This window comes from Dufourea novaeangliae, unplaced genomic scaffold (genome assembly GCF_001272555.1).
Source record: "Dufourea novaeangliae isolate 0120121106 unplaced genomic scaffold, ASM127255v1 scaffold267, whole genome shotgun sequence".
NCBI lineage: Eukaryota > Metazoa > Arthropoda > Insecta > Hymenoptera > Halictidae > Dufourea > Dufourea novaeangliae.
In genome coordinates, this window is record NW_015374140.1 from 355,844 (window position 1) to 372,570 (window position 16,727).

General features: G+C 35.6%; 4 protein-coding genes across 4 annotated transcripts; 3 read left to right on the forward strand and 1 right to left on the reverse strand.

The window, feature by feature from the left end:
- The first annotated feature begins 536 nt into the window (after positions 1-536).
- On the forward strand, positions 537-4,153 carry LOC107191455. The gene is made up of 9 exons (XM_015580511.1): positions 537-675; positions 894-1,429; positions 1,606-1,906; positions 1,993-2,494; positions 2,569-2,727; positions 2,828-3,003; positions 3,107-3,313; positions 3,382-3,405; positions 4,055-4,153. Exons 1-9 carry the CDS (start codon positions 537-539, stop codon positions 4,132-4,134), a joined length of 2,124 nt encoding a protein of 707 aa, XP_015435997.1. The 3' UTR covers positions 4,135-4,153.
- A 1,975-nt stretch (positions 4,154-6,128) lies between these two features.
- LOC107191449 lies at positions 6,129-9,622 on the reverse strand. Its single transcript, XM_015580505.1, has 6 exons — positions 9,500-9,622; positions 9,328-9,420; positions 8,639-8,800; positions 8,329-8,566; positions 6,288-8,256; positions 6,129-6,204 (listed from the first exon to the last, which is right to left on the reverse strand). Exons 1-5 carry the CDS (start codon positions 9,564-9,566, stop codon positions 6,297-6,299), a joined length of 2,520 nt encoding a protein of 839 aa, XP_015435991.1. The 5' UTR covers positions 9,567-9,622; the 3' UTR covers positions 6,129-6,204; positions 6,288-6,296.
- Positions 9,623-10,052: 430 nt separating this feature from the next.
- Positions 10,053-13,003, forward strand: LOC107191460 (TBC1 domain family member 19). The gene is made up of 11 exons (XM_015580518.1): positions 10,053-10,166; positions 10,251-10,373; positions 10,635-10,842; positions 10,921-11,008; positions 11,100-11,160; positions 11,236-11,466; positions 11,921-11,995; positions 12,075-12,309; positions 12,394-12,595; positions 12,658-12,844; positions 12,935-13,003. The coding sequence occupies exons 1-11, from the start codon at positions 10,053-10,055 to the stop codon at positions 13,001-13,003; spliced, it is 1,593 nt and encodes a 530-aa protein (XP_015436004.1).
- Positions 13,004-14,406: 1,403 nt separating this feature from the next.
- Positions 14,407-14,964, forward strand: LOC107191418 (regulatory protein ada). Its single transcript, XM_015580464.1, has one exon. It carries the CDS (start codon positions 14,407-14,409, stop codon positions 14,962-14,964), a length of 558 nt encoding a protein of 185 aa, XP_015435950.1.
- The last annotated feature ends 1,763 nt before the right edge of the window (positions 14,965-16,727 follow it).

The window sequence follows — 16,727 nt, forward strand, 5'->3', positions numbered from 1 at the left end:
CGATATAACACTTGTATTTATCTTGCTATGAATTCTCGTGGCTTCGAGATTCTAGCTACTCCAATTCCTGTTAGCAAAACATCGATATAGGTAATAAAGAATAAAATGTATCTGGAGGAAAGCAAGACAAAAATACCAGTAAGATCCTCCTAGATGGTTTATTAAAATATAATTATTTTGTTTTCAGCGTACGGAACCACCGCGCCATTAAGAAGCTAGCCGGAAGTCGAACGTTATAAGGGGACCATTCGTCGTGTATCATCGTCGATGGAGTGAGTCGAATTTATAATCGTTGATGAACCTATTGATTCCTTAATTACATACAGGATCGAAACTAATACATGAATGTGTTCGATTTTGGATTAAGGATTGAGTTTTAACGAAGGAACGATTATTTTGATTGAAATGTAGCTAAAAGTGGACCAAAAAAATGGTGATAGGAGGAGGACCATCGGCGTAATAGACGGCCTTGGGTCGTCTGGAATTCCTCGATTATTTGTACCTGCGATTCAAAGAAAGGTCCGGATATATTCAAGATGACGATAACGGCGTCCACGGAAAGAATGGAGACCACGAAAGGCTTGCCGAAAATGAAGTTTATCAATGCCAATCTCCTTTCACTGAAACTCCTATTATTCCTATTCTTTGGAGGTACGTGTGGGTCGAGTGGAGCAAGTTGAATAGATCCATTAATTTCTAAAGATGACAGAATAGTAACTAATTTGAAATGTAGAAATGAATGACTGAAATGTGTTTATTTTGAAATTCTATTATAGAATATCTCTTTCCTATTTATGTTTTTTAATATGTACGTTCTACTATCTGCACTATACTTACCTATGTATTATATGTTTTTATTTCTTTGACACATTATATAACGTTTCTCTGACGAGTAAAATCATATTCACAGGAATGGGCTGCCTCTAAGATCCGAATGATTTCAATGATCTCGCCAGCGATAGCGATCGTAGGGCCCCTGATTGCCAGTCCCATTGCCGACAAATTGGCGGGTCATCAGGGTAGAAATAAGTCATCGACGGGTCGTTATCTTCGGGTGATGATCGCGATCGCTTGCATCCTGTCTGCCATTTTCTATGCGTTTCTTTTAATCATTCCATCCGTGGATCACGTCGAACTGCCTAAAGGAAGAAGGCCGGGCCTAAAGTTTAACTGCGACCAGACAGGTGCAGTGGTGCTGCAAGAAAGATGCAAGGATCGTGTTTCTTGCCACAGATGGTTTGACGATACTAGGGCTGGACCGTTGCTCTTGGAAGACTGTAATTACGCTTGTTATCCTGTCGGATCGAAACGATGGCGCACCGACAATGATGGCTTCACTGCCTCTGGGACCATTGACTCTGATATCGGAGTTCTAGACGGTAGCGGTGATACCACAGTGATTCCTCTAGAGAGTGAAATGTATACGCAGGTGAATATCCCAAGAGAATTAATTCACTTTAGACACTGTCAAGACTAAAGGGCATACCAGGGGTATATCGTTTTCATGTCCTAAAGCCGGATTTCGAATTGATTCGACACACTGTACTTTTGAACCCAGAGCCAACCATGACCATGATACAGTAAGAAACATTGAACATTTTACAGGAACAGGAGGAATCCAAGAAGAATCGCAGATTCGCAATGGCCGATAGCGAGCCGCCGCATTTATGCTACAAAGAGGGTGACAGTGTGGTGTGCCACGTTTACACCGAGTACACTGGTAATCTGGCTTTAAACGCTACTCTGGGTCAAGCTTTGAACAATGAAAGCGACAGAGAGTGGTGTGCGTATCCTCTGGCTGAGTATTTCGCTTGTCGTATACCCCCAGAACTGAAAGCGAGAATGGCAGAGGTCTATCAGAGCTGTTCCATCGAATGCAACTTGGTTGATCCATACACGCTTCCAGGTAGTATCGTCTTCTGATGTGTCATCGTTAAGTACATCCTGTGAATATCCGGAATCCGATAAACTTTATCGCAACTTCTCTTGCAGACAGTGTTTTCATAGAGAGTCAGTGCCAACGGACAGAGGATTGGTCGCATTTAGTATTCTGGACATACTTGACGATTCGTTCGGTCGCTGATATTTTCCCAACTACAGCTGTAACTTTAATTGACGCTGCAGTCGTGATAGCTACGAGAGAAACGTCCTGCGGACGTGGAGATGTGGGTCGTCAATTGGCCTTTGGTTCCCTGGGCTTTGCTATTTTTGGCCCAGTAACGGGCTACCTCTGCACTTTGCTAGAAAACTTAAATTCCTTCTACTACTTGCCAATCGCACTACACGTTGCTATGATGCTTTTAACGGCTCTCGTTGCGATCTGTGCTAATGGTATGCCTCTGAGTCCACCAGAATGGTGGTGGCACACTAGAAGTGGCATGCTAGCACTTCCCATGAGTGCTATCAAAAGGTATGGCAGTGAGACTGCTGCTTTGGTAATCATACTTATTGTCATGGGAACTTTTTGGAGCGCCATGGATAGTTACCTGCCATTGTAAGAGTTTTAAAGATTTTAATTCAATGACTGGCTCAAACTCAGCCAATTCTAACGTTTCTTTCATTGTTCAGACACTTACAAAAATTAGGGGGCAACGAGTTACCTATTGGTGTAGCTATGACCGTAGGAGCGATACCGGCATTCTTATTCCTTTGGAAGTCTGAACATCTTGTCGATTATTGCGGCCACAGTAATCTCCTCATTACTGCCTTTACTGTGTATATTATTAGGTAGGTAAGTTATAATATTACCGCAATATATGTATGTGTATACATATATCATAAAAATTCATTTAACTCGTAATAATAAGTTTCTAAAATTTATTTTCAGGTTTACTGGATTGAGTCTCGTTTCGGGACCTTGGTGGTCCCTTATTTCGGAAGCTCTCGAAGTCTTTACTCTTGGTATTATGTGGGTGACTGCCATTCTCTATCTCAGACATCTTGTCCCACGGCATTTAACCGTAACTGCCCAAGCATTACCTGTGATTGCGCATTTCTGTATCGGTATGCATGCCGAAAGAAACTTGAATCGTTAATTAAACCGTAATTGTTTGTAGCCAAACAAGTTTGTCTAAGTAATTCAAATGTCTCTGTCTTCTTGGTATAGGTCGGTGTACCGGAGCCGTGATTGGTGCTTATATAAATGTCGACGACTCTGATATCGTTGACTCGTTGAGATTCGTTTATCGTTGCATGGCCATTGCAGCTGCAGCCGTCGCCGCCTTGTATTTCGTACTCTATCATGGCCTATTGAAGCCGCGGTGTCATGCACATACTATACAGGGCCCTCGACAACCACCCACCGTTGTGCAGGGTAAGCATAATTATCAGTACAGATACGGGAGCAATTGCAACTAACATAAATTCCATTTCATACACAAGCTGCAATTAAGGAATACGAACTGAGTGAGTATCCTGAAATCATTGAAATGGTTTGAATCACAGTTACGATTGTTTTCGTTATTTTAAACGGCAGTATCACTGTAAGAATGAAAAGAAACGCACTGAAATGGCTAATAGTTTTCTGATACACTGTTCATTTCAGATAGATTAAACGCAAACCGATATATTTCAGTTGTTATATCCATGTAAATAACATCCTTTCTCTAACATTTGCCAAAGTCCTTATACATATAGTCCTTTACACGTAATACTCATAACATTTCTCCTTGCATGCAGCGAACGCCAAAAGGTCAATGGAATATTAGAATCTATTAGATACGCCTGCAGGAAAATGTCAATGTACTTGTATATGTATATTTTATGCTTGACAAATTATGCTTCATTGTAAGGAGCTGATCAATATTTTCATCAATTATTTTTATATATACTTTGTTCTGCTATTTGATTCGTTTAATTTTACAACATTTCTTTTATTTTTTATAAAACAAGAAACATTCTTTTTCTGCTATTTTTAGATTATAGGTATTACCTTTTTTTTCTTTTTCTTTTATTAACTTCTGCTACTATTTTGTTAAATAGTTAATTTAAGTTTTAGTTATATTTTTCTATCAGTTATTTTATCATCCCTTCTCCCTGTTTCTTCTATGCACAGCAATGAACGGAAATGGGAATTACACACCGCTCAGAGTCTACCACAACGGTATGGGCAGAAAAGGTCAATTCCGCTATTGAGGATTAAAAAAGGAAAGAGAAGGGCGTTAACGACACTTTAAATGTCATGTAAGGTGCTAGCGATTAGACTGTCGTTGTTTGTTGCAGTTCAAAACAAAAAAGAAAGAAAATGATAATTGTTAGGTGACACGTTGCGAAAGTACATATATCATCCAGTGGCGCAGTCTTTAGCATTTTTTTATGCTATTCTCAACTTGCGTCACCCCTTGATACTATCGTTGTTTTTCATTCCACAATCAGTCACTAAGGATTTCTTTGCTCAAATGTACTTTAAAGCGCTATTATGAGCTTGCTACATGTGTCTGTACCAATATGAGATTACAAATAGAGGTAGAAGTATTCAAATTTTGAGCCGTATATATTTTTTAATTGTCTTCGAAAGGACATCATATTAGATATGAAGTGATCAATGAAGATTTTCTTCTTAAACTTTTGGAGTGTCAAGATATTTAAATTTATTATGTTAATGAGAATTGATAAATAATTTTGTTGTTTTTTTGTTTCACAAACGAAAATTAATTTTCTGAGGAGAAGAAGAAAGCAACGGCTCATAATTTCTGAGTACTTGGACGTAACTACATTTCAGATCGTAGTTACGACATACTAAACAATCACTGTGGTGTCTTCAAGTGTAACAACAGATTTGTAATGCTTTTTCTTACAGTCATTGTATTGTTTGTAAGCGTGCAAACGATTTTTTTTTTGTTATACTGAAAAAATGGTACGAACTGTGTTTTCGTAATGTTGTGTTCGATTCTTTTGTACAGTCGACTGCGATCGCGTAAAGACGTTACGTGTTCGAACTGTTTTTACAAGAAAAATTTCTATGGACATGTTGTATTGTACCTATACATATGTATAATGAGAAATATTCATCTATCTGCGTAAGATAAAACTTTACCTGACCGATAAGAGAAAGTAATAATATATTGAATTCTAGGATCGTTGTGTGTACAAGAGGAAGGAGAAAACGAATGAGAAATTAATAAAACTAAATAAGAAAAAATAGACTTCCAATACAGTGTTTACGATTTATGAATATATTGTATGTATTAAACATCTGTAACTATAAGAAATCGCGACATAGACAAAAAGAAACAAGGTGCCTTGAATTCGTTAAATCCTGTTTAACAAATCAAAGAATAAATAATGCCTAAGGTGTATTACTTAAAATCTTGAATGCATCTGTGCCACGTTTATTCAAGAAAAATAGCCGCGTTCCAGGGTATGTAATAAATTTATTTGAGTAGAATTTGATTTACCTGAAATTAACAAACGAATTTGCGAGTATCATGGAAATGTTCGCTTGCTACAGCTCAGAATACAGTTGCTAAGCTAAAAGTAATCTATCGCGGATCATACAAAACAACGATCATCGTTAACATACTTTTACGACCACCTTGCCCCTTTTACGGGCACTCATTCATCCATATCTATCATACATGTATTACCTAAACAAATATAGGTGTAGCAGTAAGATTGCATATTTATATAAATTCTGGAAATTTATCGAATTCACCAGCCACATGCTGACGCATTCCAACCGTTTCAGGAAATATTTCCAAAGTGTGTGCAGTCTTACAGAGTAATTTTAAATGACAGTATTACGAGCATAACAAAATTGTGTTTTTGTTGGTAATAAAGCAACTGTTATCGAATATGAAAAAATGCGATTTAATGTTACCGACAGAAATCGTTAAAAAAATTTTACATTACTCTATATTAGGCGATGCATTATATACATATACACGAAAGTCATGACACTTTCAAATACGGTTATAAAAAAAGAACAGTTTCATCGACCACCTTTTATGCAGTTCTATGAATACATATAAATACGCAATATTTCATCTGTCTAATGAGAGTTCTTTCATTATTTAACAAATACATTTCGATTCGCCTGAAATGTATATTTAAAAAAAAAAAATACATAAGAATCAATTCGAAATTTTGTAACGAATTGTTTAAATTAAGATATCGATAGATAACATTCGGAATTTATGCGCTGGTAGACTGCCTTTCGATTCTCCAGATACACTTGACCATAAATAAAATTTTTCAAAGCAGTACCTGCATAAACAATTAATTAAATGAGATGGAGAAAAGTTCTAAAAACAATTAGAGTTTTAATGAAATTTGCGATAGTCTCTTACAATTATTATTTAATCATCAATAATAGCACAGTCGTCTTCATTATTTCCTGCAGAATTTATGGTATTGCAGTTAATTGTGTTCGTATTTTTACTACCTTCCGTAGGTATATTTGCTACAAAAATTTGATTATCGGTAGAAAAACGTTTTTCATGCGATATAGTTTTTTCCTGTGCATCACTAACAGGTGCAGACGCATTTTCCAGACCCTTTTTACCTAAATCACTGTTCATGCTGGGAACCATTTGTACAAACTCCTTTTCCTGAGAGTGATGTGTAATAGAATTTACGTCCTGGTGTAGAGGTGGCTCTGAATTACTATCCTCCTCTTTATTAGAGGATCTTATATCATTACTGTCACTGGACATAACAGATTTGTCCATGGTTTCCAACATCTCTGAAATGAATGGTGAATTGGCCTCTATCAAGTCTTTTAACGGTGTTTCATTTGGATCAGGTAGATCCTTGGACTCTTCAGACTCAACACTTTCCGAAACTATGCACGTTTGCAAATAATGAATAAACTGTTCTTCATAATTTTCAAATTGTTCCTGTATTCCCGACTTTGTATCAGATTTCTTCGTGGAAGAATGCCTTATACACTTATCATAGTCGTCCAATTCACCTTCAAATACCTGTACAGTCTTATTTACGAATGAAATACAATCGTCGCCTACAGCACGGGACGTAAAAATTTTTTTCTTAAACGATTTTAATCCATCTACCACGTTTGTAGTACCAACAAATTCTGACGGTTGTATAATATTGTTTTCAAATTCACTGTTTTCGGTATCGGAATCAGATTCGTTGACGCAGGTCATATCAAGGGGTATTACTGCCTCTTTCACCTTCTGGGAATTATTACTTTCCGATATTGGAGTGGTAGTTGATTTCAACTGATACCTTCTCCATCGATTATATTCACGCACTATTCTGTCGTTAATACATGCTAATTGAGACACAGTATCCCGGATCTCGCGGTGAAAGTTTTTTATTGTGACACGAGCATCATTTAGTCCATACTTTTTCGTTTCTTGTAGCTTGGATATTTCGAACAAACTTTGAAGTTTAGTCCTCAAATTCGTCATAATATTATCAATCTCCTGACCATGAGGGATCAATCTCTGGTTAAGAGTTTTCACTGTGCACCTCTCTGACAGTTCTGGCTTTTTTACAACAAAACTATAACTCTTTGAACTCACAAGGGCAATAGGTACGGCTTTATTGTTATCAATGTGATCTTTAAAGGAACGGGAGTTACGTGACGGGCCAACGACAGCTACGTCCTCCGAGTCACTTTCGATCTCTATAACATTTGAACTCGCCGTTTTAGGCGGTGCCTCTGGCTGTACTTTCGGTAAAATAAACCGGTTTAACATGCCAGCACTCTGGTTAGGTATTGTTACCATAGGTGTTGGCGGCGAACATTGGACAGCCTGAAACAAGTTCACTTGATTCATTGGATTGTGTACATGACGTATAGGTACCACGGAAGGAGTAGACTGTAACAAGTTTGAAGCAACTGCATTCATGATAGCGTTAAACATCGGTTGCTGAATGAAATTAGCTTCTATTCTGGGTGGTAATGAGTTCTGTGGCGGCTGAGAAACAACTGTACCATCCGTGTTAACAGTTTCATTTTCAACTTCCACCATACTTTGTTCGCACGAGAGTAAGGATGGTAGTATCTCGCTATGATCCATTGAATTATCTTCGGTTCCGCTAAATGACTGACCAGAAGTCGACACATTGCTACCATTGAGAACTTTTCTAGGGCGACCTTTCTTTTTTTTCTTTGTGGGTGCAGTTGCAGGTACTGGTCTGGGCGTATAGGACACGTCGTCGTCATCCGAGTTGGAACCAGTTCTTCGGCGCTTCCTTTTCCTTCTACGTGGACAACAATTCGTTTCATCTAAATTCATTTTGTCATCTATTTCTTGTTGCGACAATCTACAACTGTTTTCTAAAAACCTACGAACATTAAAAAATATTATAACGTCGAGTTCCACTTACATCAAATGGAACACTTATACTACTTGGTACCTAGTCATTCTTTGAATAGATTCTAACAGAGCCCGACAAGTTGCTCTTGCTGGAAATAAGTCTGTAGGATCACAGACAAAGCATTTCCACTGTTCGTCAGCTTCAATCTTTTTTCTTAATACAGGATCAATGTTTCGCTTAATACACTTGTAACAGAAAGTATTACTACAGTATGAACAGCAATATAAATTGCCACCATTAGCACACCATCTACAAAACATATCTGTGGCATCATCACCTGCAAAATAAAATTAAGCGATAGAAAATATGATTCTGTAATGTATTAGGAAGTCTCCAATGATTTAAATACCTTGTTCAAAGGTGCCATCACCATAGAAGTCACGGCATTTTGCACACAATAATGTATGCAGTACAGGATGTTCAAACATGTTCCCAGCATCTCCTGGTGCAGATCCAATATGAGCATCACATGCTGTGCAATGTAATTTCCGAAATCTTACTACAGAAATGTCTGAAAAACCCAATACATTCAATTTGTATACTTTAACAATAAAGACGTTGTAATAACTCTTTTGGAAGATATTTGAAAATAATTTGACATGGAACACAGGTAGAGAAATAAAACAGCTTCCAAAATACACATAGCTCACTAATTTATTTGACCTTTCAGCACTGACAGAAGAAGGATTCTTGATCTGAGCTACAACTTGGTCACAATTATCTGTGCATTTATGTGAATATACTCATATATGTAGAACAACATGTCTGATTGGATTAGTATTTCTTTACCAATAAACTACAGTGAAATGAAATTCTCAAAGGTAAAAGTATTATAGACATATCTAATAGTGTAACAATCAATGCATCTGTGTTTAATTCTCATGCATTTCATATAGGGTTTTTCAGAAAGAAGAAAAAAGAAAGAAAGTGAAAAATAAAGTTTGGTATACATCAAGCCAGTTTATATTGTGGAAAACATTGAAGTAAAAAACAAGACTGTACTGACAAGAAAGAGTTCGTGACATGTTAGGAGCTCACCATTTCCAAACATAAGTTTGTAAAAGTTGGTTTCTTCTTGAGAAATCGGTGATGATACATTTGTCGTGCTTGGAAGTTGCTCCCTGGGAGTCACTGCAACACAGAGTAGGGTTAGGTACGAAATCTGGCGGAAACGTTGTCGAAACTGTTTGAAAAGATTTCCTGAGTTTACCATTTTCTTTACTGTCCACCTCCTTCACTTCGTCCACTTGCACCTCAAGCATGCTTGAGATATCCATTGTCAACGTGTGCTGGGACCCCGACTACGTACCACGAAACGTTTCAAAACACAGGTTACGCGCCGCCATTTTCCTGCAAGCGCGTCAACCTGAATTTTTGGTATGTGATCAGTCGATTGTATCGAAGAAAAATTCAATATTCCCAGAGAAAAGTTCCGATTAGTACGATCGAAAGATAGAAATTAAACAATCGAAAGAAGGTAATGCGGAAAGACCACAGGAAGATCTTTGGGAAAGCAACCTGGTGCATAGTAAAATTCAAGGGGTTACCCTACGGTAATTTGCTTCGACAATTTTCTAGTTTTTTCTATACTTCCTGTATCATTGGAATCGAAAAAACATGAAAAATAATTCACGAAATGTCGGGAATCCCTTAACGAGAAAGTTGTAGCCTATATTGAATGAATGCAATTATTTGAATTTCTTACAGGTAATCGGAAAAGAGAAGATTTTCTGCGTGTTCGAAGCATTTGAAAATTAGCAAGGATGTCGGAAAATACGGAAGGGTCTAAAGAAACGGCGCTAAAAAAGTCCGCTGAGAGATTAACAGAGGAGATACGAAGCATGACTAACTATAAAAGTCTTTACAGTGAAATACAGGTAAACAATGTTTGAATTACGAGTGCATTATGTATGGTGTTTAAAAAATTCGAGATATGTAATTAATAACACTTGTTTGTTTAGAAACTCGTTGCGTCTACAGCGGTGAAGAGAGGAGATTTTAGAAATACATTAATGGACGCGTTGAAGAGTAACGGTTTAGAAACTGAGATTAGAAACACGGTGTTTCATTGGGCTAGGTCGCAAGTTTGTAATTTGAATTTTTAAAGATTTCAAACTTATATACTTCATATATTTCGATGGCAATGATTTAATTGAATATATTTTAATAACGTTCATATTTTGTGTATTCAATTAGACCCGAGTCAGCTCAATTAGTTTGGTTTTTCTCTTTTCGGATAAACTTATTATTTAAACCATGTCCGTTAAATCTCCGTTGCGATTAAATTAAGGCAAATATGAATTATGTTTAATTATTCATTTAATCATTAAGATAATTGTTTCAAGAGCTCATTGTCTCCATCATCGGTACCATCCGCGGAAGAAATCGATTTGAGTTACTTGAAGAAGGCTCAAGTTCAATGGGAGCGCCGAATACAAAAATCACTGAATTCCACGTGCAATGAATTAAACGTCGCCTTAGCTCGTATACGACCTAGAGAAGAACGCGATGAACTTGCTGAAAAATGGAATGAATTAAGTACTTACGACATCGGTAAAGTATCATCTTATGCTTTTGTTATAGAAATTGGTGATAGAAATACTTCAGCAATTAATAATCTGGAATTTTCAGATTTATCACAATTTAGGCCATTGTACGCACCGAAAGATTTCCTAGATGTCCTATTCGCTATACGGAATCCTTCTTTCAAGAAACAGCCGTATATATTCATTTCATTATTATCTCTATCATTGAATCATTTCAGACAAAAAATACCGCGTCTGAAAATCATCGTATGATCGCTATTTCAGGGACGAATTAAATTGGGAGTTCAGTCACATACAGATTCGCGTAAAGACACTTACGCAATTGGTTCGCCCTTAATATTCGTAAACTTCAACTGTGTTATGTTCCTTTTAACAAACGAACGATATTTGAATTAAACAGAGACGGGTGTATGCGGAATTGGCCAAGGGGATGCCACTGTTAGGAGTGAATCCAGACATGCACACTTCAGAGAACCATGGTAATCTGGAAGAGGAAAGGATCCATCTTGGTGAAAAAGTGTTGCGATCCAATCATGCTCCGATCGCACAAGAATTCTTGAAGCGTGGGGCTCCTCGATCGCTTCGTGGACATCTATGGTCCCTTGTGTTGGGATCTATAGTGAAAAAGAATGTAAAAATAGCAACCCACATTTTCAAGTTACATACTAGTCCTCGATTGTTAGGATCTACTCGGTATCGATACAAACATTCACTGTATGTATACCACCTTGTACTCGCACCGTTTATAATTGGCATCAAAATTATAGAGTGCAGTGGATATACTTCCGCGATCGTTACAATGTTTCCATTGGTTATTGGCTTGTTTGTGTTCTATATATTCTTTCTCGATCGCTCATCATTACTCCTATGACATTGTGGGGTTTCGTATTGCGATTATAAATATCAACAGAATTTGATTATAAGGTGGGAATACACTGTACATCAAATGTACAATTTATTTAACAATTATTTTCTTTGTCTCTCAAAGGCAGGAACAAAACAGTATAACTGATAGCCATCAATATTATTTCAGGATCAATTAAATGATATTTTTATAAATAACGGCAAAAATAAATTTTTTCCAGGATGTAGAATATTACGAGGAATTAAAAAACATGGTATTGCAATACGACATAGTTATAGATAATTTAATAATAAAGGTAAATACAGATTACATAGATGCAATCTATGACAGAGTTACATACTACATGTACAATTTTCTTTTCTCCTTCGTTTCAGGACGTACAGTTAACTGCGAGAAACGACGACCAGTATTTTGTATTCGAAGATGTGTTGTACAAAACGATGTTATGTTTCTCACGCGATTCAGAGGTTTTGGCACCTGTGACCACTGATAGAAGCGCGGGTGGGCAGGTGATTCACGCAGTTTTGCAAGGAAAACCGGCCACATTAGAAAACACTTTGGTATTTCCACCAAGTGGCGTGATTCCATTTCATGGATTTACGATGTACGGTACGAGTAAAAATGAAAACTAGTAAATAAGTTTTGTTACGAATGATTAGAAACAAAAAACCTAATGGACATATTATCTGGCAGCTACTCCTTTTTGTTATCTCTACGACGATCCTTGTGCTATGTATTTCACCTTCAGAGCCTTCTATTTGCGATATTGGTTCCGCTTACATACCGTGTCCAACCATGAACAAGGTATAGTCGCATTGTGTCTTCTTTTTGAAAGATTACTTCAGTGCCACGAACCCCTCCTTTGGACACATTTTAGGAACTTTCATATACAACCGTAAGTTCAATTTTCTTATTACGATCGCAGATGAGGATACAATTAATATGACTTATTTTTAGGATTAAAGTTGTTTTCAAATGGATTATGAGAGGTTTTAGTGGCCATTTATCCCCGGAGCAGTTACTCTATTTATGGGACTTAATTCTAGGCTATGATTCCTTAGAAATCATTCCTTTACTTGCGATCGCTATCTTGAGTTTTCGAAAAGAAAATTTGATGCAAGTCAATACATTTCAAAGTATCGAGGTAAAACGACTTATTTCACTACAATATATTTCTTCTTAGTAGATAAAAGCATTTTGTTTAAATGTGTCTAATAAAATTGTATATTTTAAGGCTGTTTTGGCAGATCTATCTTCTTTAAAAGTGATTCCGCTACTGCAATTAGCTTTACTAAGGGAATAAATGTAGTGGCTGTTACAATTTCAATTTCAAGGAAGTATCATTCCCAAGGGGAATATAATTATGTATAGTAACTACTTTAAAAGTAAATATCTGTAAAGGAATAATATAAATTTATATATCAATGAAACAGTTTTAGTTGCCCATATATTCGAACATTTAAAATTTCAAGAAGGGCATTGTAACCAAGTCTGTTAGACGTGCTATTAATAAAAAACAGTAAAATTGTAGACATACATGTATGCGTCGTTTATTAATCCCATGACTATATCCATTACAATTCTAATAGTAATTTCTTCCTGTAAATAGTCCATATTTTGTTGAATTTCGCGGGACTTTGACTGTCTCCGTCTCGTTCTATAAACGAGAATACTTTGCCTAACACCCCCTCGATTATTCTGTGTTCTTAATACCAATGGCCGAAAATCAGCAGAGTATGCTGCTGAAACGAGAATCTCGGAAAATTGTCTATCCTTGTCGCACATACGGTGCCCGTATATCGCCCTCTTTCTCTGATACCTCTTCGGTCATCATGCTTTCATAGTACGTACCAGGAGATTATCAAACGGTTTTGAAAGTTGGTGGCACGCGGAATACTATCTCTATCCTACTTCCACAGTTGGTGCTCCTTGTCTCACGGACCACTTGCAACCTCCTCGGTTATTCTGTGTTCCTAATACCAGGGGACGAAAACAGCAGAGTTTGCGGTTGAAATGAGGAATCTTGGAAATTTGTCTATCCTTGTCGCACATACGGTGCCCGTATATCGCCCTCTTTCTCTGATACCTCTTCGGTTATCATGCTTTCATAATACGTACCAGGAGATTATGAAAGGGTTTTGAAAGTTGGTGGCACGCAGAATTCTATCTCTATCCTGCTTGCACAATTGGTGCTCCTTGTCTTACGCATTACGTAGATTATGATTGTCACCGAACAAACAACGCCTTCAAGCATTATTAGTAACTAATTACTGACAACTCGATAAAGGTTCATTCTTGATTCTCCAATAAAAAAAAACGCCAGTTAGCAGTGGAAATTTAGTAAATTTGTAAATAATTTTCTTGTCATTATAACTCTGTATTAAAGCAGGGTTTTTATTCCGTTAATAAATAAATAAATAAATAATGATTGGAATGTTTAGCAGTTGATTTCATTTAATCAGACGTATATACATTTATTACGTATTGTATACAATGTAGTAGATTTAAAGGTGGTATGGAATCGATTATATACAGTATATACAGTTTAATTAAAGTAACTTCGTAATCTTAAGTTGGACAGATAATTTTACAAAAGTTTGTTTTACATATTACATATATACTTTTACACCTAAAGACAAAAGTTTGTATTTCGGAAGAATAACAAGTTTCCAGAGAACTATAAAAGATCTAAAATTAGTTATCATAATGGTATTGTTGCAAACTATGACGTCGGAAGAATATAAAAAAAATCATACGAGTTTCAAAATAATTTACGGCTTTCACCCATCACCCTTTGGAAATTGTTTACTCGCTGTAACAAATACAGATCAAGCTGTAGCATATTTAGCATTTGTGGATGGAAACAATGAAGAAGCATTGATGGACTTAAAGAATAGTTGGCCTCTGTCTGAATTGGTAGATGATACTGCCAATGAAACACAGAAAATTATGCGCAAAATTTGTTCTCCTTGTGCGTTTGTTGATGACTTTCTGACACTTCTTCTGATGGGTACAGAATTTCAAATAAAAGTTTGGGAATCCTTATTACGCATTCCAAAAGCTAGTACAATGACTTATGAGCAAGTTGCACTGAGTATAAACAAACCAAAAGCTGTACGTGCTGTTGGGAATGCAGTAATGAAAAACAAGATTGCATATTTGATACCCTGTCATAGAGTGGTAGGAAAATCTGGCAGTAATAAATATAAGTGGGGAACAAAACGTAAAGAAAGTATCATGACGTACGAATGTGAATCTCCTTGAGTTCATTCCTCCAATATTATTTATCATACATTATATGAAACTTTTCATACATATATTTATTTTTGATACTATACTTTTCATAAGTCACATTACGATTATGTAAATAATCTAACAGAATTAAACATAAGTAATATAAGTAATACTGGTTAATATTAATATAGATAGTTATACATATGGTTTAGTTTTATAGATTAAGAGATATACTGTAAAGAAATACATATTTATCAGTATTGGATACCTGAATAAAAGATTTATTTCATTGCACTTTTGTACTGTAATTGTTAAAGGAACAGTGAAACATAAGTTACACATATATAAGATAAGATCACATTTTTATATTTATATTTAGATAATAATCGATATAACGGTTTTGTATAAAACATTTTCTAATAATTTACATCAATCTACAAAGTTCTAGATAGTCACTGTAAAAGTAACTGTTACCTCCACACTGTGTACTACTATTTCATTAATGTCATTCAATAAACGATAAAGCACTAAGTTTACAAATACATATTTAAATATATACATTCACATATAAATATAAAAGCAGGTCGTAAAAGTACTTTATAAACATACCATTTCACACAATACTTGTATATGAAACTTCTATTCGTGTCTTAAATATGACATTGTTTACATTAGTGTACAAATCTTTCTTAATGGACCTACTACTGTATTGTGTAAGTATTGTAACTCTTGAAAAGTTTCTGAACAAAATCACAGAAAGAAATTCTATCTACTGTATACCCTACTATTGGCATTATAATTTACTTTGTTTTTTTCTTATACACGTAACGTCATTATTGTAAAATTTTTTTATATCATAAAATAGATTTCTTCATATGGTATTGCTTCAAATGTTTGTTCCTTCTTAGAGTTTATTTTTGCATAGCAATAGACGTTTCATTATAAAATAGAGTGGTTTCGCTCTTTTACATTAGAACTAAGGGCAAAACTGTTTCAGTTAATTATTGTAAGTAAGTTTAGATTTATATGCACCTAAATGTAAGTTGATATAGTTACTAATAAACAAGATAGTCCATCAAAAACAATGTATATATTAAAGATATAAAAGAATGGTCAATCAGATTTTCTCTTTGATCTGAACTATCTCGTGTAGTACAATTAACAGAGTCAGTCTCATTTATTGATTACTAGTAAGAATTATGTGTCCTCAATTGTTCTATTGAATTTTGTATCCTCATATTGTTTGGTTGTTTCATTATAGTTTGTTTTCTTTTAATCTTCTGGTTATTAAGAGAAATATATATAAAATATTCAGCATTCATATAAATAGATATTTGTTGATTAAATAACTGTAAGCTGTCGTACAGTCCGTGTACTATGAAAAATACAAAACTCAAATTACAGTTGAGGTATACTCTTGTATATAACATTATTGATAGTCTTATTGTTAATATTGTAACAGTACTTATACTACAAACGTCGCATTAGGAGTTCAACTAATCAATTTAATAGACTATTGAGGAAAATATGAAAGTTGTGTTAAAATCAATGGTTACTGGATGGTGAGTTCTTTGGATTCTCCTAGCAACATATAGTTTTCAGATTCCTAGTACTTCTATCTTACAAGGCAGTGTTTGGTGAGAACATCATAAATTACAAAACTCTATGTATCTACAAAAATGATTGTATACAGCTTTAGGAAACAAAATGGATGATAGCGGTCCTTGTTACTTAAAATATTCATTCATACTGTACATTAAGTTCTTGATGTTAGACTTGATTCAAAATTAAAT